This window comes from Amblyomma maculatum, chromosome 5 (genome assembly GCF_055883805.1).
Source record: "Amblyomma maculatum isolate TAMU_Amacu chromosome 5, ASM5588380v1, whole genome shotgun sequence".
NCBI lineage: Eukaryota > Metazoa > Arthropoda > Arachnida > Ixodida > Ixodidae > Amblyomma > Amblyomma maculatum.
In genome coordinates, this window is record NC_139348.1 from 80425171 (window position 1) to 80450560 (window position 25390).

General features: G+C 43.5%; 1 protein-coding gene across 1 annotated transcript in view; it reads right to left on the reverse strand.

Annotated features, from left to right (window-relative positions):
• Nucleotides 1–1110: 1110 nt before the first annotated feature.
• LOC146188581 (uncharacterized) overlaps nt 1111–25390 on the reverse strand; it is a 25575-nt gene continuing 1295 nt past the window's right edge. Inside the window, exons 2-6 of the mRNA XM_084605079.1 lie at nt 24814–24913; nt 24171–24340; nt 6276–6323; nt 4338–4373; nt 1111–1393 (exon numbers count right to left, since the gene is read on the reverse strand). Of these exons, the coding sequence (XP_084461205.1) occupies nt 1211–1393; nt 4338–4373; nt 6276–6323; nt 24171–24340; nt 24814–24913 (537 nt within the window). The 3' untranslated portion in view covers nt 1111–1210. The remainder of the gene's footprint in view (nt 1394–4337; nt 4374–6275; nt 6324–24170; nt 24341–24813; nt 24914–25390) is intronic.

Here is a 25390-nt window from a genome sequence, read left to right on the forward strand (position 1 = left end):
AAAGAGGTTGTTGTCAAAGCGAAGTTCCCTGCTCAGACGTGTGTGTAAATTATAGACAATATATTCAAAGCGCACATTGTAGACGGCCGGTTCCCGTTTTGTGAATATATATTCTAGTGGTAAAAATATCCCATTCACGCCCTTGGCGTTGCGAGCGAACTGCTCGAAGAGCCTGGTGTCGATGGGCTGGATTGGCCACCCCAAACATCGAATCAGAAACTCTTTTTGAATTATTGGGGCTCATTTAAAGCATATCTAGCGATCCCCCGCACAGGTATGATATTCACTGATGCAGCATTCTCAAAGTGTGAGACATGCTGCGAATGAACAATTCCCTGAGAGTCACTTTACAGCTCACCTGCCTCCAGATTCAGCGCTGTCATTGCTAGCGCTGGGAATATGACCAGATACTTAGTGAAGCTTCAGCGTCACGTGCGCACTTTCCCGTCCGCGGGCACAGCCTGTTCGAGGCAAATAAATTCTTGTTGAGGCACCAATAAAAGAGGCACTGTAAGCTCATTTTCGTCGCCCTGCTTTTTAAAATTTTTCCCCATTCTTTCGTGGTTTCACTCGGGCAGCATTACGAAATTACTTTTTGGTGCACTGCATGTTTTGTTTTTTGATAAAATAAAAACCATGCTTACTTCTCGATCATTTCACTTCTCTTTCATGCGGCGGCGTGTTAAACAAAACAAGTGATTATGTGTAGCTGCATGGAACCAGTAAACGGGGCCTTCGAATAAAGTCAAAATGAAGCATGCTGGGGAGAGAAGTTTGTATGATGCGATTATTGCCAAAGTGGAGGCTGTGGGGTTCTCTTCGTACAACTTTAGCAAAGCGTATCGGCTCAGTTATTAGTAAAGGGTGAAAACCACGAACTTGGTATGAGAGGACCACCCTGACCGGCTAAGCGAGAAGTACTACAGCAGGCGACGAGGCGGAGACCGTACCCTTCGAGTGTCTGTGACCGCGTGATCTTCCACCGGCGCCCGATTTCAGCGCTGGCTGTTTGGCTATGCAACGCGGCCTGAGTTTCCACTAAATGTGAAACAGTCTGTACATTATTGACACTAATGGAGACACTATGACACAATGTTTATTCACCCTGTTTAATTTCTCGCTCTGGATTAGTATCGATCGTCGCCATTCCCAGCGATCCCCACCACCTTTGAGAGTTGAAGAGTGCTTTCTGAGCGGAGAATTTCTAAACTCAGGGCAAGCACGTGAGGCCAGGAAAGTCGAGGTTGAGCGATTTTTGAAGAGCGCAGAGAAGCGGTGAAAGAGCGAGAGAGCCGGCCCTGCCAAAGGTTCTGGAGAAGATGACAAGGAAGTCGCATTCAAGCGTCTGTCCAGCTTGATTTGGATCAGTTGTAAGAACGTAGCCGAGGAGGCACTGAAACAGAGAACATGCATTGGCCTTATTCTCGGTATAGAGATAGCTATCATGCAGCTTTTCGTAAAAGAACAACCACAGAAATACCAAATTGAAGGAATTAAACCTTTAGGATTGTTGCACGTTCACACCTTGATGCATCACATTTTGCCATGATCCGAGAGTGTTATTAACACCCAGTACAAATACAATGCGTAAAGAGAAAATAATTTTTTATTTAGACATAACATTACTTTTCGAATTTCAACAGCCACATCAGTAATTATTTTGCAATTAAACATTTTTCTTACTTAGAGACCCATCAGTTTTTCCATACCTCTGGAGAAAATTTTATATGTTCGCCATTTTTCGAGAATGTTCTATAATGTACAAAAATACACTCATAACATTGCCATTTTGTGGCCTCAGCTTAGTAGCCGCAGTGCTGTATGCGTCAGCCAGTACTTCACTAGGTTAAGTAACTTTCAGTTTGTGTATTTGTGATTTCTGCAAAAACACTCAGTAGAGCCCGGCCAAAAATATGCAGCGCATTTTGTTTATCTATGCTTTATGTCCTAACACCATACTATATGTTTGTGTCTATATGGCCATAAACAAACTCCTAGTAATGGCTAAGCAAATCAGAAATAGATATGTGGTGAGTGCAGGCTGCGTAAAGGAAGAACCAACATCATATGACGGTCATGACCTTTCGGTACTGGCGCCCGAAAAGCGTTCTCTTCAAATTTGATGACGGTCGCGTCTGCGTCTATTTAGGACATATAAACGTATCAACAACGCTGAAGCTGCTTGAACACCAAATTAATTTTATATACAGAACGCATATTTCTTTAAGGATACGGCCAAAATAGCTTGAATATTCAGACTGGTTGCCTCAAAAACAATGAGGAGGAAGGAGGAGGAAGATGATGAGGAGGAAAGGCAGGGAGGTTAACCGGTGAAAGATATTGGTTTGCTACCCTGCACTGGAGGAAGAGGGTGAGTGGGTATAAAAGCGGTGGGTAAGAGAGATATGGGTGAAGTAAGCATAGTCACATCGAAGCCATATCACGTCACAATCATATCATGTCCCATACCAGCAAAATAACAGTCAATCGATCAGGCCCGTGTTTTTTTATGAAGCGGAACAGTGCCTGAGAGGCCTTCATCGCCGATGATCGCCGTGGCCAGTGATCTAGAATCTTGGTTTCACTCAGTGGGCGTCCATCTAGACGCTCCAGTGCACGGTAGAGACAGTATTTTTCCACACTTTATATGGGGCACTCACAAAGAATGTGGCCTTAAGTCTCGTCGCACCCGCAGTTCGCACATGCAGGGCTATTTCCCATGTGACGAATTTGAAAGCAGTGAACGCAGAATCTGCTAGAAAGGCTGACCAAAATTGCCAAGCTGAAGAATACAACACTTCGGTCGCTTTTCAATTGTTGCCGTATACTGGCAATTTTGACGAACTATAGACGGCGCTTCAGCCAATACAAATCGCTACCGTAAGAAGGACTCTATCGTTAGCAAGCCTCCGTGCGAAAACAAATTTTCTCCATTCAAATATTGAGTCACGCAGATTCTTTAATTTGAGGGCCTGATTTTGACCATTATGTTTACATGAGCAGATGTAAAACAGTGAACTGGCGAAAAAACGCGTATTGTAGGCTTGTGTCTACAACTCAATTATTCGAGTGAAACGACCCATCATCATCGCCAGCGCAGAATGCAATCATTATTATATTAAGGTCGCCAAGGCTGCGTCTTTCCGCAAGTTGGAAAGGTCAGATTATACGATCGCTTATCACGATCAATGTTGCATTATTGCGAGAGTAAAATTGTACAGTAGTAAAACTATTGCGTGACGGCTAATGTTAAAACCATTCAAGGTGTGTTTTTCTGTTCTAGCATGCTGACATTCCTGTGCAGGAATCCGAACATCAGTAGTTATCATAAGTGGCCATTACAGTACCAGTCATTGTAGTCATGCGCAGCCATCTCTTATTTTCTGCTTACGTTAGGACAATGAAACTATTTCCAAGCGTCACGGTTGCATTGCACCACCAATTAAGCGGACAAGTCCAGATTAATCTCAAAGAAAAGAGTGATTTAGCAAACTGTCTTTTCAAGAGGGTAAGATGACCTCTCTGCAAATGCTGCAAAGACATGATCATCAACATTATGATTGGCTTGCCTTTGTGAAGTGTAAAGCTGCGTTTTCATTGGGCAGGTGACGGCTCAAATGGATTGGAATCTATCCAACTTTTTTATGTCGTTGAAGTGCACAAAGGCACGGGATACTGGTACTAAACATTATTCGTTCCACCAAACTACCAGGAAAACATGAGAAAACGCATGCTATGAATAGCCACCAGCGTGTTGTGTGCTTTCCCCGAAAGAATTCTCCATCGGAGAGATTGTAAACCGGCCGCATTATGGTGTCGATAGCTTTAATGTTGGCAATACGTGCAAAAAACGTTGCAAAAACGTTTGAATGCGTTGATAAAAGAGTCGCGGAGGCACCACGTAAAGGTCCTCGTGCTGATACTGTTTCGTATACTGTACCGGCGTTCCATCTGAGCATGCGGTAGATCTCAGGCAAATTGCCATTAGGGAATTGATTGTGGTCCTGTTCACATGTTTAGTCATAACTTTAATTATTATTATACACAACACGACTTCTAGATATAAAGTTCACTGGATGTTCTCTGCCAATTTAGCAACATTTTACAGATGCGCCATTCGAAAATGATTTCTGTGCCTGATCATAGCACCCAACTTATATCGCTAAAATTGGTAGTAAACCTTTACGTGGCTGAAAATGCATGTCTTTCAATGTTGGTCTCAGTTATGTAAATTTTAAGTTGCTAATTGTGGAAAATATCGTTGCTGCATTTCACATTTCGTAACGGAAACCACGAAACTGATTTTCTTTCTAGGAAAGTCAGCTGACGAGTCTTACCGCTAAAACTTCAACAGATCCGATTCCCACTTCCACCTGTAAAATAAAAATAGAGAAGAAAGAGCAAATTATGTTTCGGTTGATCGTGATTAAGTTCGCAAAGCTAAGTTATCTGCACTAATTTTTATTACAGTAATAAATTTCTTGGCTAATAAATATTACTAAAATGTTACCTGAAATTAAGCAACTGAGGCCTATTTTAGGCAAATAAAACATCAGTGAAGGAATGCGTTATCGGTAAACTGAAATACATTTAGTTACGTGCAAAGAGTTCATATATTAAAATACTGCCAATATTAGATAAGAATATCCCGTAGATGGGTGTCTGACTGGTTGGATTCACGGCACATTATTAACTTCACTCCTTGTCACATTGCAAGCAGCGAAAAATATTATTTTGAAGGAAGAAAATTACAGAAAGCAGGAACGTTTGGAAATTTTCAAAGGAAGAGGAATAATTTTCTTAAACTTGCGCATTGGTCATCGTTTCTGCGATGCCTACACAGCCTACTACATTGATATCATGAAGTCGACAATAGGTCATACAATGCAGCTTGGATGCAACACTGAGCATGAGCCGATACACGAATCTCTGAAAGCTCGTTCTAGCGTTTCATTTTAACGAATTGCGTAGGTATGACGTATAGAACTGTGACAACATTCCATAGTACAAGGTACGCCAAAGAGTAAACTCTTCACAAAGCATGTATTGCTCAAGCAAGAGCATGAATTACTCGCAATTATGAACCTCTTCCTCCTTCAGCTGTAAGTTTTGATTGTGCATCACATTCAATTAACGAGTTCGTTGCACCTATAGACATCCACAGCGAATGTCGTGCAGCCTTTTCCACAGTTTCATGCATGCGACATTTGTTTGCCTTATCCAACGTTGTCACCTGTAGTGCTTATCGGATAGCGCTATCGAGAACATTGCTTCGACCGCGGCGGATATAGTGAGGGAATACTTTTTAAATATGGGTCCAGCAACCGAAGTCTAAGAAAAATTTCATTCTGTCGATTGCGCCTTCTTACTGCACCTCAGGGTAGTGCCATGTAACCTCTACCCCACAACTTTCCCACACTTTATTCCTTTACGTAGAATGTGCGTTATACTCAGCCTGGCCTGAAAGCACAAGTTTTTAGAACGAGCAGGCGCGTCTTGACGGTTGTCAGAATTTCTAAAAACCCAAGAACCCTATCATTTGTGATGAGTAAGAGTCAATTCGTTTAGGAGAGAATTAACATCAAAGCCTTAATTTTCAGCAAACCAAACTTCCCGTCTACTTCCTTTCATCAGAATGTTAGAGAGGTTGAGGCCATTGGTGTTAGGCAGCCTAAGGTTGTGCCCATGGGTTTCTCTCGCCTTTTTTGTTTTAGTGTTCAGCCAGTCTCTGACGGAAAAGGCTCATATCAAACAGCCACCTATCATTCTTACTGCCTTCAAAAACTCTTTCGCGTCTTTATTACACCTAGGAGTTAATAATGTTACGTGACTTCAACACTTTTTGAAAACATCGCACATATTTTTTGTATGAGAGCAACTCTTGTAAAAGATCCATAGTAATAAACAAAACTAAAAACAAAACTGAGACAGAGTTTGTACGTTTTGTTTTGTAACACTGCGTTTTATACCAGATTCGTGGAAGTAATACACAGCAAAGGGAGCAATAAACAGCCTTGCTGAAGTCCCCCTGTGCTCTGCACTATTAGGTCACGTAGTTAGTTATGAAAGCAGTCATGTAGCTAATTGCATACGCAGATTACAAAATTACGGTTTTGCGTCACTAATATACCGGCGACCAAATTTTGTCCTGCGTTTTGACTCTGCACCCTTTTTCCAACTATATGTTCAAAACAAACTAGAATTCCGGTGGGGAAGTTTACAGTTTTAGTGCACGAATGGGAAAATGGTGTGTTAAAGCCGAATCAAATACTTACATAAACAGGCGTGTAACCATCACAGGTAAGGCCTTTCTTGCCCAAGCACTATCAAAGAAAAATTATGGTGTAAGACAGCTTCCAGAAGAACACGTTCAAGAGACTACTACAGTCTCTATATTCATGAGGGATTTATGAATGCTTTATTTCAGCCTGGCATTAACTTCAGCCGCTCAAACGTCGGGATCTGCATAAAACCTATAACTCGCTTCTTTTGGTTGTGCGGCATCACCCGCCATATTTCATCACGGGGTTGAAACATGGAGGTTAACTAAAAAAGTTCCACTTACGTCGCCAGCAATGCAGAGGTCTATAGAACGGAAAATGGCAGCTGTGGCATTAAGAGATACGAAGCATGCAGAGTGGATCGGAGAATTGACTCGAGTTAATGACATTCTAGTAGAAATCAAGAAGAAGAAATGGACATGGGGAGGGCATGTAGTTCGAAGAGAGGACATCCGATGGTGGCTTAGGGTAACAAATTGGATTCCAAGGGAAGCAAAACGGAGAAGGGGACATTCAGAGAGTTAGGTAGATGGTTGAGGTTAAGAGGTTCGCAGAGGTTAAGTGGATGCAGCTAGCACAGGATCGTGTTAATTGGAGGATTATGGGACGTGTCGTGACGCTGGGGCTATGTCGACCCGGCCTTCACTTGGTAGCGTGCAGAGACTCGGGGTTGAAGTAGGATTGAATCTTCGAAGTTGGTGAAATATGTACAAGCAGGTTTAATGGCACTTTGAGAAACTTATTTACAAGATTATTTACACGAAAAAGAAGGGTACATCAGCAAAATGACAAGCGTTAAGAGTTCATAGCGAGAAGCGACTGGATGAGCCGTTTACCCAGGGCCCAGAGCGACATTTCGTGCTCTGCAGCGTCCTTAAAACCCCCTATGTCCAGCCCCTCTCTGAAGATGCTGACCAACCAAATCCAGGGCACGCCCCTCAGGTATCGGCATCCAATCGAACACATCACTGCACTGATGGTCTGAAGCACTGACTGGTCCGGCATTCATTCGTTGGGCGTGATCACTTGTTGGCGGGAAAAGCTTGGGAACGGCGAGGAGAGGAGGTACATTTCTATTCTTCAGCAAAGAAACCACAGGCTGGTTCTGACAAGGGGTTTTACTTCTCAGAAACCCGAGTGCACGTGGCGCCGCATAGGGCTCCCAACATGGTCCCTTTTCGACAATTGCAAATCTTTCCTGCATTCCCGGGAAATCACTTAATGGCCGTATGAGTCATGCTCCTTTCTTGTCCTGCACGTCAGCGGACATGTCACTCTGTCGTCTCCTTTGGATAGGAGGCATTCATCACTGGAGGATAGCACTTCTCGACTGGAAGGGTGAACAAAAGAAAGAAAGCACTTCCTGCTATTTCCCTCAGTGGGACGTTTCTTTGTGTTTTTCCAGACGTTCTCTTGACAGGGTCAATTTGGCATTTGCAGGTTGTCCACAAAGCAAAACATGCTTACAAAACAGGATTCCTGGAAACAGGCTCACTTAGAGCCATTGGACCATCACCACATATTCACAAAACTTATCCATGCCCACAGGCGAACAATAGAGCGCGCAATTGCGGATGCTTGGTCGTAACAGCCTCCTCCCCCGCCAGAAGAGTCTCGGAGGGCAGCAGTCCCAGCTGCTGCATGAAGAGACGACTTAATGGCCTGCACGTGAACGCTTGAAGCTCGCTGTTGCTTGTCGCGTTGTCTTGATTGTTGTAGGCCAAATTGCTCGAGCTGTCTGAAACTCAACCACATGTCTAAACAAGCACTCGGCTCCCGTCTGAAGAGACCAGGTCAAAAGAAAACTGCCATTGTTGTTCGAGAAAAGCCCACTCTCAAGACGTTCAGGACCCACGTATTCCTAGAAAACCAAACGTGCTGCTTTACATAGTCACACATATACAAGCGCACGAAAAAAAAAAAACCTGATTATCAATTTGGATACATGGTGAGGAACATCTCGGACCGCTTAGAAAGAGCGGCTAAGCGCGTCCGCATTCCCATTTAACTTCCCCTTTTTGTATCTTATTTCAAAATTGCACTGCTGTAAAATCAAGCTCCACCTAAGAAGGCGACTGTTCTTCGATGTCGCAGTTTGCAGCCAAGCCAGGGGACAATGGTCCGTCTCTACGGTGAATTTGGCCCCTCCAAGATAACACTGCAATTTTTGAATGGCCCATACAATGCAAGCGCACTCTTTCTCTGACGCGCAATAAGCCCTCTCTCTAGAACTCAGTTTTCTGCTCAAGTAGAGCACGGGGTGCTCATTACCGTCGTCATCTCTCTGGCAGAGAACAGCACCTAACCCTCGATCACTGGCATCACACTGGACCGTGAATTCTCGGTCATAGTCTGGAGCTCGCAATACCGGACGGCTAATCAGCACAGCCTTCAGGTTTACGAAGGAGGCTTCCTTTTGTTCGTCCCAGACTACATTTGTCGGTTCTGTCTTGCGGAGAGCGTCGGTCAGAGGGCTAGCCAAAGCTGAATAGTTAGGGATGTAGTGATTGTAGTACCCAGTCAGACCCAGGAATGCTCGAATTTCCGTCTTCGTGCTCGGCCGCGGGTAGTCTGCTACCGCAGAAATCTTAATCTCGCTGGGTTTCCTGAAACCTTGACCTACATTGTGACCCAAGTAGTCCACGGTCGCCCTTGCCAGGCAACATTTCTCGGCCTTTACGGTTAGTCCAGCTTGACGCAAAAGGCTCAGTACAGCTCTTAGATGTACCATATGGTCCGCCCATGAGTCGGAAAAAAACCGCAATGTCGTCTAAATAAGGCACCGCGAATGTTTCACACCCCTTTAAAACCCTATCCATGAGTCGGGAAAAACAAAATGGAGCATTTTTGAGCCCGAAACTCATCATTGTTGGCTGGTAGCTGCCCGTCGGAGTGACGAAAGCCGCGTATCTGCTGGCGCGTTCAGTGAGCGGTACTTGCCAGTATCCTCGAGTAAGGTCCAGCGTAGTCACATATGCCGCTCTACTGACCTGTTCTACTCTCTCCTCAATATTCGGAATAGGATACACTTGATCCCTGGTGAGAGAATTTAGCTTTCGGTAGTCTACCACAGGCCTAGGGTCTTTACCTGGAGCTTCTACTAAGATCATAGGCGAAGCATAATCGCTTTCCGAGGGTTTTATTACTCCTAATTCCAGCATGCGAGTTACTTCCCTATCCAGAATTTCTCTTTGCCTTGGAGAAAATCGGTAGCACCTTGATCGCACTGGCACGTCTGAAGTCAGCTCAATATCGTGCTCAGTCAAATCAGTTCTGCCTGGCCTGTCCACGAAGCAGGCCTCAAACTCTGTTATTATCTCGCCCAGATCGGACAGCTGGGATTTCTTTAGTTCTCCTCTCTGCTCCGTCTTTTTGAGAAGCTCCTGAGCGTTGCTTCCTTTTCCGCTGAGGCAAATCAAGTTGTCCCCCATCTCCTCGGGAAGGTTTAACGTTAGATTTACCACGGCTTGCTCCATAGCTAAGTCCTCTCGGGTTCCACTTAGTAGTCTCGTGAGATTACTAGACACTGGCGGCAAGAGGTTACTCTCAAGAACGTCCTCATTCCGCGTCTCATCAAGCTCCCTTTCAAGTTGACATATCTGAGATGCCTCGCTCTCAAAGTTTTCTGACCTGCTATCTTCCGCATTTACCACTGTTTTAACTGCCGTTTCCTCCGCTGTGGATTTTTCTGGAATGAGCAGTGTAGCTAGTTCTCGCGCCTTTGAACGTGTTAAGGCTTGCACAACTCTGTCTCCGAAAAGGATGCCCCTCTTTCGCAGCAGCATGTCCGATTTGTTGGAGAACAAATACGGATAGCACTTAGGAAGCTTTCCTGAAACGGCAGCCTCGGTTGTTAATTCGCCGAAAGGGCCCTCGATGACCACGTTCGCGATTGGCAAGCACACACTCTGTTCCTCCACTACCTGGCGGATCCATGCACACTGTCCTGTATAGTCGGAGGGCGACACATACGCCGGATGGACAACATCCATCGTTGCGGCCGAATCGCGCAGTACCTTGCAAGGCTTCCCGTTGACTACTAGGTCATGCAGGTAGGGTTCTAAAAGCTGCATATTTTCATCGCAGTCACTGACATACGAGAAAGCAATCTTTTCTTTCCGGCAGTTGACGGCAATGTGACCCTGCTCATTACACCTAAAGCATGTGAGCGGCTTCCTAGCCTCAAGCTTATTCTTTGTGTTCTGCACGTTGGTCACTTCCCCACTTTTCTCACTGCCGTCCTTTCTAGGGAATTTGCCTGAAGAAACCTTCATTTCTTCGTTTCCAACTCTAGCAAAGTGCCTTTCCTGACGGTTTTTCACACTGAACTTGGGATTGCGGGGCCTATCCACTGCTGGGTTGCTGAATTGTCGGCGCGAAGCATACTCCTCAATAAGTTCGGCAGCTTCAGTTGCCGACTTAATTTCGCCTCGGTCCTGTAACCAATTTCTTTCTTTTTCTGGGAGGCAGTTATAAAACTGCTCCAAAAGAATTCGCTCGACTACAGCGTCCCTATCACTGTAGGAATCTGTGCTCTTTAGCCACTCGCCCAAATTTACTCTTAAATTGTACAGGAATTCAGGGTAACTCTCGTCTCTGGACTTAGTAGCGTTCCGAAAACGTTGTCTGAACGCCTCGGCGCTAAGCCTATACTTTCTCAGAAGGCAAGCTTTGACCTTCTCGTAGTTGTCCGCGTCCTCCTTGCTTAGCCGCGCGACAACCTCCGCTGCCTCGCAGGGCAGAACCGTCAATAATCTCTGAGACCACGTGTCTCGCTGGAAGGACAGTTTTTCGCAGGTTCGCTCAAAGTTAGCCAGATAGAGACCGATATCCCCTGATATCACATATGGCTGCATGTACTTTGACATCTTGAAATCTGCCTCCTTGTTGAGAAGAGGTACCGCTAGCTGGGGACAATTGCCCGACCTCTTGCTCAACTCTAGTTCTAATTTCCGGAGCTCAATTTCTTGGTCCAGCTTTTTTGCTTCTCTTTCACGCTTCTTTTCCTCTTTTTCCCACTCACGTTCGCGCTCCCTTTCCTCTTTTTCCCGCTCTTTCTGCTGTCTGAGCTGCTCCTTTTTTTGACCGATGAGGTTCCATGCTTCACTGAGCTCCTCATCATCGGTTCCCAGATCAGTGATTGCCTTTATAATCAAGGGTTTTCGTGCCAAACCACTTGTATCAATTCCCAATTCCTCACACAATTGCAACAGTTCCGGTTTCTGCAGCTTTTGTAGGTCCATGATCGCTCCGAGTGTCGGCTACTTCCAAAACAACAGTGCAAACTACCAAACCTAAAGGCGTTTCAACACTTTTTACCAGTTCTAAAATCTAACCCTGTTCTAGAACCTGGTCCACATCAGAAGAAAAGCCAAGCACTCACCCACACATGCGATCGATGTTCCGAGCTACTTTCTTGTTGGCCGATTGTTGCTCCTGCTTGTTGCTTGAGATGCCACCTCCGATCACTAGATGTTGTGGCTTGCAGATTCTGATCCACCTCCAATCACCAGATGTTGTGGCTTGTAGATTCAGATCCCACCGCTAGTCATCAGATGTTGTGGCTTGTAGATTCAGATCCCACCTCCAGTCATCAGATGTTGTGGCTTGTAGATTCAGATCCCAACGCTGGTCACCAGTTGTCGTGATGCTGGGGCTATGTCGACCCGGCCTTCACTTGGTAGCGTGCAGAGACTCGGGGTTGAAGTAGGATTGAATCTTCGAAGTTGGTGAAATATGTACAAGCAGGTTTAATGGCACTTTGAGAAACTTATTTACAAGATTATTTACACGAAAAAGAAGGGTACATCAGCAAAATGACAAGCGTTAAGAGTTCATAGCGAGAAGCGACTGGATGAGCCGTTTACCCAGGGCCCAGAGCGACATTTCGTGCTCTGCAGCGTCCTTAAAACCCCCTATGTCCAGCCCCTCTCTGAAGATGCTGACCAACCAAATCCAGGGCACGCCCCTCAGGTATCGGCATCCAATCGAACACATCACTGCACTGATGGTCTGAAGCACTGACTGGTCCGGCATTCATTCGTTGGGCGTGATCACTTGTTGGCGGGAAAAGCTTGGGAACGGCGAGGAGAGGAGGTACATTTCTATTCTTCAGCAAAGAAACCACAGGCTGGTTCTGACAAGGGGTTTTACTTCTCAGAAACCCGAGTGCACGTGGCGCCGCATAGGGCTCCCAACATGGTCCCTTTTCGACAATTGCAAATCTTTCCTGCATTCCCGGGAAATCACTTAATGGCCGTATGAGTCATGCTCCTTTCTTGTCCTGCACGTCAGCGGACATGTCACTCTGTCGTCTCCTTTGGATAGGAGGCATTCATCACTGGAGGATAGCACTTCTCGACTGGAAGGGTGAACAAAAGAAAGAAAGCACTTCCTGCTATTTCCCTCAGGGGGACGTTTCTTTGTGTTTTTCCAGACGTTCTCTTGACAGGGTCAATTTGGCATTTGCAGGTTGTCCACAAAGCAAAACATGCTTACAAAACAGGATTCCTGGAAACAGGCTCACTTAGAGCCATTGGACCATCACCACATATTCACAAAACTTATCCATGCCCACAGGCGAACAATAGAGCGCGCAATTGCGGATGCTTGGTCGTAACAGACGGGTCTTCATCCTGAAGAAGTTATAGTCCACTGATGAAGATGATGACCCTCTGAAAATCGGTAAGCCACAGCAAATTTCGAGGGAAACGCATCATGCACCGTTATGCATGCCGCTACAACTTAAATGGCTCTAATTGTCTGCAGATCTCCTGGCGGATGTTCGTTCGCTGCATGTAGTTTGCCGCTTCCTTAATCAGCAGTCGTTTTACCCATGCCTTTATTATTTCAAGTCCACTTTTTAACAAATAGGGCTAAGTACGCGACATAGGTACGTCACCAAGCTTTATCAAAGGAGTACAAACTTGTCTGTGTGACCTAGAAGTATGCCGGTGTGATTTCCCATCATCCAGCAATTTTAAACTTAGCTCACTGGATCTATAAATTCCCATCCAGTCATTTAATTAATGCTGCCACGCCATCGTCATGCGACGTTGTTGATTACGGCAATGACGATGAACTGTTATTGATTTCAGCCCCACATTTTACCGATTACCTTTACAAAAGTGAGCGCAATATCTTAACAGCCTCCTTTTTGAATAAAATGTGAGCGGTAATAAATGTGCTTGTTTAGGAAAATTCAATAAAAGTTTCTTGATTTTACCAGGATTGGTTCTCTCTGTCCTATTATTTGCAATATGATTTTTTTTTGCTCATAACGCCTCTTCATGAATTCATAAATAATATATTACCCAGCACAAATTTAACCACTGCGGCGCTTTGTTCACACAAGTTAGGTGCATGTAGCAAAGGTGATTACAGCGTTCTTTAAGGAAGGGGCGTTGCAGCTCGGCAGAAAATTCATTCTTTCTCTCATTAACGTGCTTGCAGGATCTACTTTTGTGAACTCGGGACACCTCAGTTGGCGTTAAGCGAGCTGTTTAAACCAGAAACGCCATATGCCTACCCCTGTCCTCGAAGCGAGATTAAAGGGGCCCAAAACAGCCATAGCAATACAGTTTCCCTATGCCTAGTATGTGAAAGAATGTCGATGTAAGATAACCTTCCCGCAAAAAATTTTTTAAATGCGGCATTTGGAAGCAGAGTTATTTGCAATCAAATTTTGAATATCTGCGCCTTCGCGGCTTCCTCCTCTTTTCAACTTTTTAGCGCGCGCAAAGGCTGGCCCTCCTCCAAGGCCTCGCCCACTGACACGTCACAACTGACGCATCTGCGCTTTTACTTTTTTTGCTTAGCGCCGCACGCCGCAACTTCCGTTTTGTCGCGCTTGCTTGCCGATGCGCCGCCGGGGGCCTCTTGTCGTCTGCTTCATCGTCATCGCCCTTCGGCACGAACTCGCAAGTTTTATTGCCACGCTATACATCCCTGGCGTTGACCTCACCTTTGATTTTGTGTTACGTCGTGTGCGCGACGGGTGCAGGACAGTTTTGGGCTAGACTGGTGGCTCTCTTGAATTCGCGAAGGCAGTTATCGAAGCGCTGAATTGTTGTTGACGGGACATGAGCGGGAGGTTGTTACAGTGTGCAGTCCCTGGCTGCGAAGGTATTGCTAGTGACGGGAGGAAAAAAATTCTGCATCAAGTGCTTCAAAACGCCAACCTCCGGAAACAGTGGCTACAGCTCATCGGATAGCCAGCATCGGCGAACTAAGCGTTTATCTACGTTTGCTTTACCAGGATATGTGGTTCGCGATTGGGGGATCCCAACAAGACTGAGTCAGCGTGACGGAGCGGTACCAACGCTGTTTCTTCCAACCCTGCCGGTAAGTGTAAAATGAAAAGATTGTGATAATATCAGCTTTAGACGCGTTATCCAAGTAGTGTGGATTTTTTTTAACTCAGGCGATCTTGCTCGACGTTGTGGCATGCATATAGCAAGATTTGTCATGATCACTGTGAACTACACTGCTCAAAATAAACCAGTGGCGAGCTTACGATGGGATTTTATTTTTTAATGTTACGCTAGTCGACCCCACGCACCAATGCACCCATATAAGCCGTATACTATCATCGTCGGGGTTCAGCAGCGGATTCTTCAACGGCGTGTACTTATGGGGGTCGAGTCCCTTCTCGGTACTCATTCGCCGAAGTCGCTTTTCGAGCTCGGGGTCCATAATATCCGTACCGCAGCAAGAGCATGAGATGTTAGCGAAACACTAGAAATTCAGAATCAAGATCGCAGAGAGCGGTCTTCCGGGCGTTGTGGAGGGAAACTCTCTCGTGCACCTTGCCCGAACCGCCCGAACCTTGAAACCTTCGTGTTTAGGCTCCTCTTGCGTTTGACTATACGATGCCCCTTCGTGAAAGATAACGATCGATTGTAAAGAAAAAAAAGGAAGGGGATGAGGAGAAGGGGACTGCGTAGTTGTGCGCTGGGGGGTAGTTTGTCAGCCGCGGTTCGGCGTCAGCTGACTGCAACGGAGAACGCGCGCGCCGACAGGAAGTGAACAAACTCTGTTCGGTGCCCGATTATTATCGCAGCCTGACTCCCGCCCTGTAGCATTTTTTTTTTCGTTTTTTTTTTACGCCATGTGGTGTTTGTACAGAGCGCACTCTGGAATGTCGCGCGAATGGAGCCGCGTCGAAGTTCACCAACCGAGGCAACCAGGAAAGAAACACGTGAAACCGAGATGGGCGTTGATAAGAAAGAGAAGAAAGGAGGGACACTGTCAGGAATGAAGAGATGGAAACAGAAAAAAAAAAGTGCCAAGAGGCTTTACCCTTCAGCAAAAAGGGGGGAGGGGGTGGGGGGATCGCAAAATAAACGTTATCACTCGCGTGAACAGTCACTCAAAGTTGTGCCTCTTTATCCCTAAGCGATCAGCTGCCGATCGGAAGTGTAAGAGTTGGTTTTGACAGGAGCATAGACAGGAGTTGTACACAACTAGATTTTTCCTGCGGAAAGGGCGGGGGGGGAGATAAACCGCAACAAGGGAAGAGGACTTCTCCAAATGGCTCACCGACAGCAATAAGAGCAGGAGCCTTCTCCGGTTCCTAACGGAAAATAATTTGCACGGGTTCTTATAATATGTCTTATGACAAGCTTGCGTAATAAAAAAAGAAAAAACAGTGCGCACATGCAGTAGTGCAACGATCGAGTGACACAGTTCGGCAAAATGTTACCAGTGGCTCACAAATGCACATTTATTTTTGTCCCAGATTTTCCAGGAACAGCGGGTACAGATCATCAGCCAGCTGGATGGAATGGAAGTGGACCTCGCAGGAGATGGGCGTTGCGACTCCCCGGGCTACAGCGCCAAGTACTGCAAGTACAACGTTGTTATCATTCAGACTGACCATATTCTACAATGGGAACAGGTAAGAATAGGAGAGGTAAGGCAATGCTGCGATACGAAAATTGGCAAGCTGCAATTCCTATTAACTGAGTGAAGTCAGCTGTAGTGCCCAATAGTGCCAGCATGGGGCCTGGCCTCAACTAACGAGTCTCAGTGCAGTCTTTAACAAAAGGCGCCAATTTCTGCATATTATTAGGAGAAATTTATTTCGGCCTCACCAAGAGTGCACTTGGCAAGTGCTGCTTGCATGTCTATATATAAAAAGAATCAAATTAATCATTATATAATACAAACAATTGAATTACAAAATGTTTCATCGTTGCAAACCATTGGGGAAGAGGTACATTTGCTGACATATATTATTATGTAATGAGGTTTTAATTTAATCTATCTACAAACTGCCACCCAGCTATCTGGACACATTGCAAGAGCAGCAAATCGCCCATACAGCACTACTTTGATGCTTGACGCATTAATAAAGATGCATGCAGTAGCTTGCTTTAATAATTAGGGCGAATACATGGTAATAACATTATTCTATACTGCATTTACTAAGTTAAAAGCTGTGAGCAGGTCAAAGGGCTGTGAAGCAATAGAACCATGGATCCAGACAGTCACAAGTCTATGTTGCTGCCCTGGGCCAGGGTAATGATGACCTGATCATCAGCATGTAGTGCAGCTTGTTGAACCACATATGCGATAAGTGTGATGGCCATGATAGACCATACAGCAAATGCCTGCATTAGCTCCTTGCAAACAGGCAATGGATGAGCGGAGGTAATCTGTTTTGTATAGGTTTTTTTTTGTAAAGTTTTTCACTTTGATGTTGTTTGGAAGGTGCACGGCTCACACTTGTGGCATTTGTCAACCAATGATAAATTTAAGAGATAGGTAATGCAAATAGAACTTCACGGAAAAAACTTTTTACACATCCGCACATTACAGCAAGACATAGCGAAGAAAGAAACCCATAATGAAGTGAAGAAACAACATAACGTAAATGTGAGTGCTGAGACTGCGAGATTATTTAATACTGAGGCAGCTTGGTTATAACGCCAGTAAGAAACACAAAAACAATGGGATGTTCTATACTTTCTTATACTGACAATTGTTTGGTCAACAACACCTCTTAGATTTCTTGTCTTTTAACGAATATGTTGCTAAAACTGTTTTCAACTGCAATGCAGCAGCTGTAAGCAGGTTCAGCATCTATGATTGACTAGAATACATACCAACACTACCAACTCATCAGTCAAATATATATATACCGTCGGCGCGTTGTTTTTCCTTCCGCTTTGCATTTAATGCTCTTTATTCCAATAATCATCATAAGAGGAATTCCTGTAAATGTCAACAGTACAAACATGAAAAAAAATGTTTGCCTTGCACTCGCAGACTGTTCGCTCCTTTAAATGCTATATATATATATATATATATATATATATATATATATATATATATATATATATATGTACATTTTTTACAGATTCATGTGCTTTCAGGAAGCTAAACTGCATTCTCATGAACTCCCTGTTCCTGAAGGACATTCGACAACTCTCCCCTAAAGCCCGAACATCCTCCCTTGAATCATTTCATAATTTGGTCATCAGATTTGCTCCCAAATCAATTGCATACTCGGATGATGGGATGCAAGCAAGGTAAGTTGAATGAAAGAGAAGGATATGACATTATTTTTTACTCCAGTGCCAGTACGCATTCCAACTTTTCTGCATTGCATATGCAAACAATCAATCCTTGCATGAAGCATTTAATGTATGTTCATAATATTGTCATTGTAAAAGGAACAGAGGCCAGAGGAAATAGAACTCAGTAAAAAAAAAAAAATCAGAAGTTCATCTATGAAAGCCTGTGCTTCATTCGCACCATATCCTTTTCCTCCTTTTGATTCTTCAACTTGCTAAGTAGCCCAACTAAGCAGATCGCGTTTAGTTAATGCTACAATAGCCACTACGACCAGCACTCCCCTTAGTACAGTGCTTGATCTGGAGCTGTCATGTTATCAGGCCAGGTAATATGAGACCTTACAATTACGACTCACAGGAGTCAATTCTGACATCTGCCAAAAAAGGGCACCCACTATGTCAAGTGAATCCCAACTCCTGCTCAAAGTATGCACCCAATGAGAAATTTTCGACGATCCTTCCATCCTGACATTAAATACTCTGCTGTAAAATTAGCTGAACCTATCTTGTGTCTTTCTCTTCGAATCTCAAGACTGCTGCCATGTCAAAGGTAGTTTTCATGCATTTTGAGGAGACTGCGGTGCACACTTCTGACATTCTAAGAATGCTTCATATAATATCGTAAAAACATATTTGCTAGCATGGTAGCACTAGCCATTCTATAATCCCCTTCCACAGAAAAAGTGAGACAGGAGGCTGCAGACTGCACAGGCCATCTAAGGGTCCCCATTGGAAGTCACTGCTCTTATGTTAGAATAGACAGATGGGATGACATAAAGAACGAAGTTGAGGACAAGCATGAAGCGCAGGCTGAAAAAACACCTCGTCTCTCTTTTGTGCGCCTCATCTCAGTGCAGTCCCAAGACAAAGGCAGTTTTTAAAGAACTGGAAGTTATCAGCGCAAGTTTCCGACCCCTCTAGAACCATCTCGAATGTCCAGAGGCTACTGCATTGAAGCTGCAAGAATGCTCTTGACCACTTGAACTAATGATGATCGCTAGAATACAACAGCAGGGAGAACACATGTGATTCACGATATGATGTTGTATAGCCCATGTCATACATTCATTTTGCTGCTTGGAGATCATTGCATCACATTCTTATTTCTAAAGGCGCTGAACATAGTAGCTAAATCAGAAGCAATTTCTGCTGCAGTGTTGTGAATATAATGCATAATGGTTCCTTATGGTAGCCTCTTCTGTATAATTTTGCTGGTAGGCAACAAGAAACACATTTTTTTCCAAAGTATGAAAAATTAATTCATATTTACCTTCTTTATAGGTCACATCTGGCTGTAATTCACTTTAATGAAAATTCCTCAAGGCTCCAGGCACACACAAAAAAAGGAGATGACCGCTGGAAAGTAAAGATGGCAAAAGCAAGGAAAGGACATTTCAGTGTCGCTCCAGTGAAAACGCAGCCTACATTTTGTAAGTTCAAAGTTTGTTCTACTTATAATATTACACGAAAAACTAAGTGCACTGTTGTAATCTCGATGACTATTTCATGCAGCGTACGTCCACAAGCTCCTCCAAGATGTGGAGAAACGGTCTGAGGGCTCTACGCACAGAGAGACAGCTGCAAGCACAGCTTCAGGGCGTCACTTTATGACGGATGCCTATGAAAGACCGTCAAAAGAAGATCTGATTGCTGCTCACAGACACAGATTTGCTCTTCACAATGACTAGTCAATTACACAGTACAACTGTCAGTGTGCTTAACCTAAATGCTAAACATACTGGCATCATTTTTTTTAAATACACAGCGCAACAAACTTAGGACAAGCGAGTAGACGGGAACAGCGCTGACTATCAACTGCATGATTTATTGAAAGAACACTAATATATACAAGAATGCTCTGACAACCAAGTGCGCATGTTCGCAGATAAAACAACATTTCAAGTTTTATTTGCGAACATGCACACTTGGTTGTCAGAGCATTTTTGTATATATTCGTGTTCTTTCAATAATCATGCAGTTGATAGTCAGCGCTGTTCCCGTCTACTCGCTTGTCCTATGTTTGTTGCGCTGTGTATCTTTAAAAAATGATGCACCAACTAGCTGAACTCACAGTTCTTTTGAGACTGGCATCAGCGCCGCAAAGCATTGGCCACTGGAGCCAAGAAAATTGTTTCAATATGTTTGCTGCGGCTGACAATAGCTGGAGCGCAGTTTCATATGACTTTTGTTGTCTGAGTGAGTGCAATCTTGTACCCATATCTCTGCGTTTTCCTTGTGGCTGCGGCTAAGCAAAATTGCACACAAAACATGTTGTTGTTTGCTTATCGCGGCAACTACACATGGTGTGCGACCGCTCGCAGGCCTTTCAAGTATTATATCAAAGCTGCCACTTGAAACAAAAGTAAAAAAGGCAGAGCAACTGTGGGTTCAAGGTGTGTAAGGCTAGATTGCGAATAATTATGTCAGTCAGAGTTTTTCAGCTTCTTGAGGTGAGGCCAAACTAGAAGTAAATGGAAATTTCAAGTGAGCCGGCTTCACAAGTGACCATGTAACATCTCTCTTTTCATGGGCTTGCTGTTCCCCATCCGTTAAGCTACACAGTTTACAAGACAACAGTGTAATTATGCTGATTATTATTGTGTGCGCGAAATAATACAGTGTTCTTAGCGGCAATTTAAACTGCTGAGCGACTCAATCAACTTCATTCAGATTTTTTTCCTCCTGTCGACAGAAAAACAAAGGCTAAGGTAGGAACAAAAGGCTACTAATACAGTATCTTGACGAGGTTTTTACCCCTGTTTGACAAGGACGACAGACAGTCATATTTTTACAGTGATCTGCTAGCGAAAAAAAGAAAACATCAGCAAGTAAAAGAAATGTGCAATATGGACAGGTGCTGTGTCGGAAACAAAGTGTGAGAAATGTACATGTATTTACATTCACTTGCCACTGACTCTTGTACACACTTTGAGTATCTTTAACGCGCAGAACATAAAAGAAAGACATGGTGACAAAAAAAATATTAAAGTGTCACATACATTCGAATGTACACCGGCTCAAGCATCAGAAACAACAAGGTGGTCAGTTATAAAACTATGAAAGCACTGTTTTTCGCCGAGGAGAGCAATTCTCTAGGAATAATCTCGAAATAAAGTCGTTTTCTTTGTTTCTTCGGTGCGTCCTCATCACTGCACGTCATATTGAAACCTTGCAAGGGCCAGATACAGCATGCGTATCCTAATACTACATGTTTACCGCGGCGGCTTGTACCTCTCCGGCTCTACCGCTCAGTCGTTTGTGGTGAAACTACGCACGGAGCTTTGATATTACGGTAAACTTTATTTGCTCGTAGGAAGTTAGGTAAGGGTGCTTAATTCGTTGCTGCTGCGTACAATGCAAACCCGCAGTCTGTACCGGGATCGGGGCCGAAAGCCGCCAACGCCGGCGCACGATTCCGCGAGTTCGCGCACGGCCGAGCCAGGTAGGCGCAGTTGTCTTAGGTAATTTACTATAAGGCAAAAGTTTATAACCTACTACGAGACAAAATGCAACCTCCGTGAGTAGTTTCACGCAATCAAGTCAACGGTTAAGACGGTAGGATTTTAATAGCCGCCACAGTATTGATGCATCACAACAATGACTAACTCATTGCACCTGTGAAACCGTCGCTTATCTGTGCGCTATGTTCAAGCTAGTAAACACATTACTTACCAGCGTATGTTGTCGCCTTGACTTGATCCGAGGTGCGTATTTTGGTTTGGTGGACACAGGAACGGAGCAGCGGTTGCCTCCGAAATTTTGCTGCACTACGTAAGGCGCAGTGGATTGGGGCACGACATTTAAAGCACCGACTTAATGCTGTAAACCTGTAAGCCGACTTCGAAGTTCATTTCGCATGGGCGACACAAGAAACGAGAACATTCACAGGCGGAAAGTGCTCCGCAAGTACACTGCAAGGAACTAACACGAGACCGCCGCTTGCGACCGCGCCGCGATTGCCGTGGTGCCTGCGCGAAGGGCAAAGATGCGCGCGTGCGCGCGCGAGACCGGAAGTGCAGGAAAAAAAAGCTTTGAAAAAATGTTTCTGTCTACAGAACATCCTAATTTTCTTTCCTGATAATTAAAACTTAAGCGTATTTCAATTTTTTCTGGCATAAGCGATAGTTTAATGGCTGTGTGACGTCGCAAAGAAGCAGACCAATAGTCATTCGAAAACGCATGCACGTAACAGCGTTGCACAGAGGAGGAGGAGGACTGGCAAAAGTCGAAGGAAAGAACGCGCCAACTTTCGAATGGGGTTGTGGGACCTGCACTGCGCGTAGACGTGTATTATTGCGTTCAAATGTGTATCGCAGCATAATCTAGCGACTGAGATAGTTTGTGAGGAGTGCTCGGGAGGTGTTTGTGGGCCCCTTTAACTCATGTCTTAGCCGATACGCTTATAGGCCTTTTCAAGACGCACTCATCCATGTCCTGATTTTACCGAATGCTAATGAATAAACTCTGGCTCGTAAAAATAGAGTGGATAGCAGATCGTTGCTTATTGTGGCTGTTTGCTTTATTAAAAGCATTTACTGCCGTAATTCCTCTCTCTTATTAAATTACTTTTTAATTTACATAAAGCAGCAATTAGTGAAGCTATTTTGAACTGGATTCAAGCCTATCTGAACAATCGCAGGTAGGTTGTGCGTTTAGGTGGCTGTTTCTCTTCGTCAACATTAGAAGTGTTCTGTGGTGTTCCTCAAGGATCGGTTCTAGCTCCATGAGTGTTTTTAATTTATAATAACAATATTAACGAGGGTATTGAGTCCCCTGTAGAGTTGAAGCTTTTTCTAGACGACTGTTTAATTTATTCTCGAATAACTAAAGCTGATGACCAGATCAGAATAAATCGAGTCCATTGTTTGCATTTTTGGTGCGAAAAATATGTAATGAAAAATAAATAGACAGATTAAATTTTACGCATATTAAAAATAAAAAGAGTGTTAGGTTATTTAGTTATAATGCTGGAAACAAGAAGCTAAAAATGTTAATACCTTCAAATATTTAGGAGTCACAATTACAAATAGTCTCCAGTGGCATAAACATATTAGTAACGTGTGCTCAACAGCTTTACAAAGATTTTACTTTATGCGAAAGAAATTAGAATATGCAACAATAGATGTCAAATTATTCGCCTACAAAATGTTCATACGCCCATCTTTGGTGTACGCCTGTGTTGTCTGGAACCCCCACCAAAAAGGTTTGAAACATAAACTGGAACATATTCAAAGAATGACAGCTCGTTTTATTCAGTCAAGATACAGAAGAATGGACTCAGTGACGGAAATAGTAAACATGTGTGAACTCGAGTTACATGTAATTCGAAGGCAAAAATTCAGATAGAAGTTTTTATTTCTGATACTGCAAGGGCATTTAAAGATAATAAAAGATAGATATATTCACTCCCCGGGAAAACGGAACACCAGAAAAAATCACACTAGAGTAATCAAGCCATATGACACACGTGTTGATGCTTTTCACAACGCTTTTTTTCCTTATGTTATCGATCTTGGAATGCTTTGCCAGCTGATATTGTTGAGCATACGGATTCAACGATTCAGTGATATTTTGTTTCGTGTGCGTTCAACTTAACGTTAATAATTTGTCATGTATTGCATTGTATACCCTCCCTGTATCAACCCTCAAGTGACGGTTAACAGAATCAATAAAAACAATTGCTGATGAAAATTGCCATTTTTAATGGAAAAAAATCGGTCATTGTAGTGGTCATAAAAATTAGGGAGGGTAGGCTGAAACTGTGAGTACCACGGAACCTTAAAAATACTAAATGGTTTTGTTATCATATGCCTTTAAATTGTTCTGAGCCTAAAACCCTATGGATCATATATGTGTGTTCTATTAACCGGCTGGGAGTGATTGTGATGGCGTGCGTCATATAAAAGGTACTTTCGGCGCTATATTTTGACCAATGAAACAGTTACCGGAGGTTCTAATTGCCATGTGCGTGTCTAGAGGGTACATAAGACAACGTCTCATCAGTAAGCTCAGATACGTAAAGGATGACATACGGGTTCTTTGTACAAGGCTGACAGCGCTGTTATAACGAGGACAGTAATTGTTTTGTCTAGAAAAAATATATTTGTAAACGGGCTCGTAAATTAAGGCATACGTCATAACTACTGTTATCCCTTATTCAACCTGCGCTAAATTAATCTATGAAAATTGTTTACAGCATTGTAAATGAGGCAGATATCTAATCGCTTTAGCACTTTAGAAATTTAGTAATAGTGTTGCGCTGGAAATATAAAACTAGATTTGGAATATGTAGCTGATAAAATTGAGTTACCTGGGCAAATGGTGTCGTTGCTTGAACGCTGATGAAAATGGGCTCCCCACAAACAACTTTTCGGTCGAAATTAAGCTCTGAACAGTTAACATTCAGTATTCCACCTGTGATGGTGCCGATTCCACCGCTGAGGGCTTTACAGAGGTTGACAATTAAGGGATATACAACTTCTGCAAAAGACAGCATTCAATTATCCGCAAATATGTATGTGTAACTAAAATGCTGAAGCATGCAGACTAAGCCTTTACTATTTCGTATAAAACGGTACTTGGATGAAAAGTGTAGGGCTTATCTGTTGCTCTTGCTTGATCAGAACCTGTTTAAAAAGTCCTCTAGTCTTTGCGAAAATTGTCACTTCCCTGACTGAAATCGTATTGAAACCTTCTGTACCTGGAATAGTTAATATCTGCTGATTTGAATGAGAAGTGCAATTTATGTTACCTTTCGTGAACAGCTGAAATAGTGATTATTGTTCGTTTCTTTCCTCCTAGATGAGGCGGGGTGATTTCGACGTGACCATAGACTTTGCAATTCATTTTCAGTAAATATTTTTGGAGTAACTGAAGGCCCTTTTAAAATCGGGTTTTTGAAATTTCTTTTACGAGGAGGTTCAATTAGCGGGAGTTATTTAAACATTGCTTACCAAAATCATTAGTCTCGGCTCGCAGCAGGAATTTCAGGAACTCAATCAGCAAGTACCTTTGGGATTCAATATCAAGTGTAGCAAGCCCAGAAAATGCGCACTGAAATGTAAGGCCAGAGAAATGCAACTTGGCGTCAAAGCTACTTTGCGGCAAATTAATCAATAAATAGTACACATTTACATGGTGCTATCAATTGATGTACGACAATAAAGCTTTTACTTGTTGTTTTTCTTCTATTAGCGAGAAGGAAAGCCACACCTGTTTTCTCTTCTTTGCGGATAGAAACAAATCCCATATTTGATGAGTGATTTTTGCATATATTTCTTGATATCTATATTAACATGTGAAAACAATACGTCTGTGGGGGTCTAAATGCTTTATGTTACCGGAACAGTGATATAGGGCCATAGTCATGACAATGATATAATGCCTGACACGAGGGTTTATATCCTTTCTTCATCATTAGGAAGCATGACTGAATGACTGATACAAATGTAGGGTAACGCAGTAAAAAGAAAATTTGATAGATGTTATATTTTTGCAAAGAAAAAAAATTGGCCTTACCTTGATTAAATC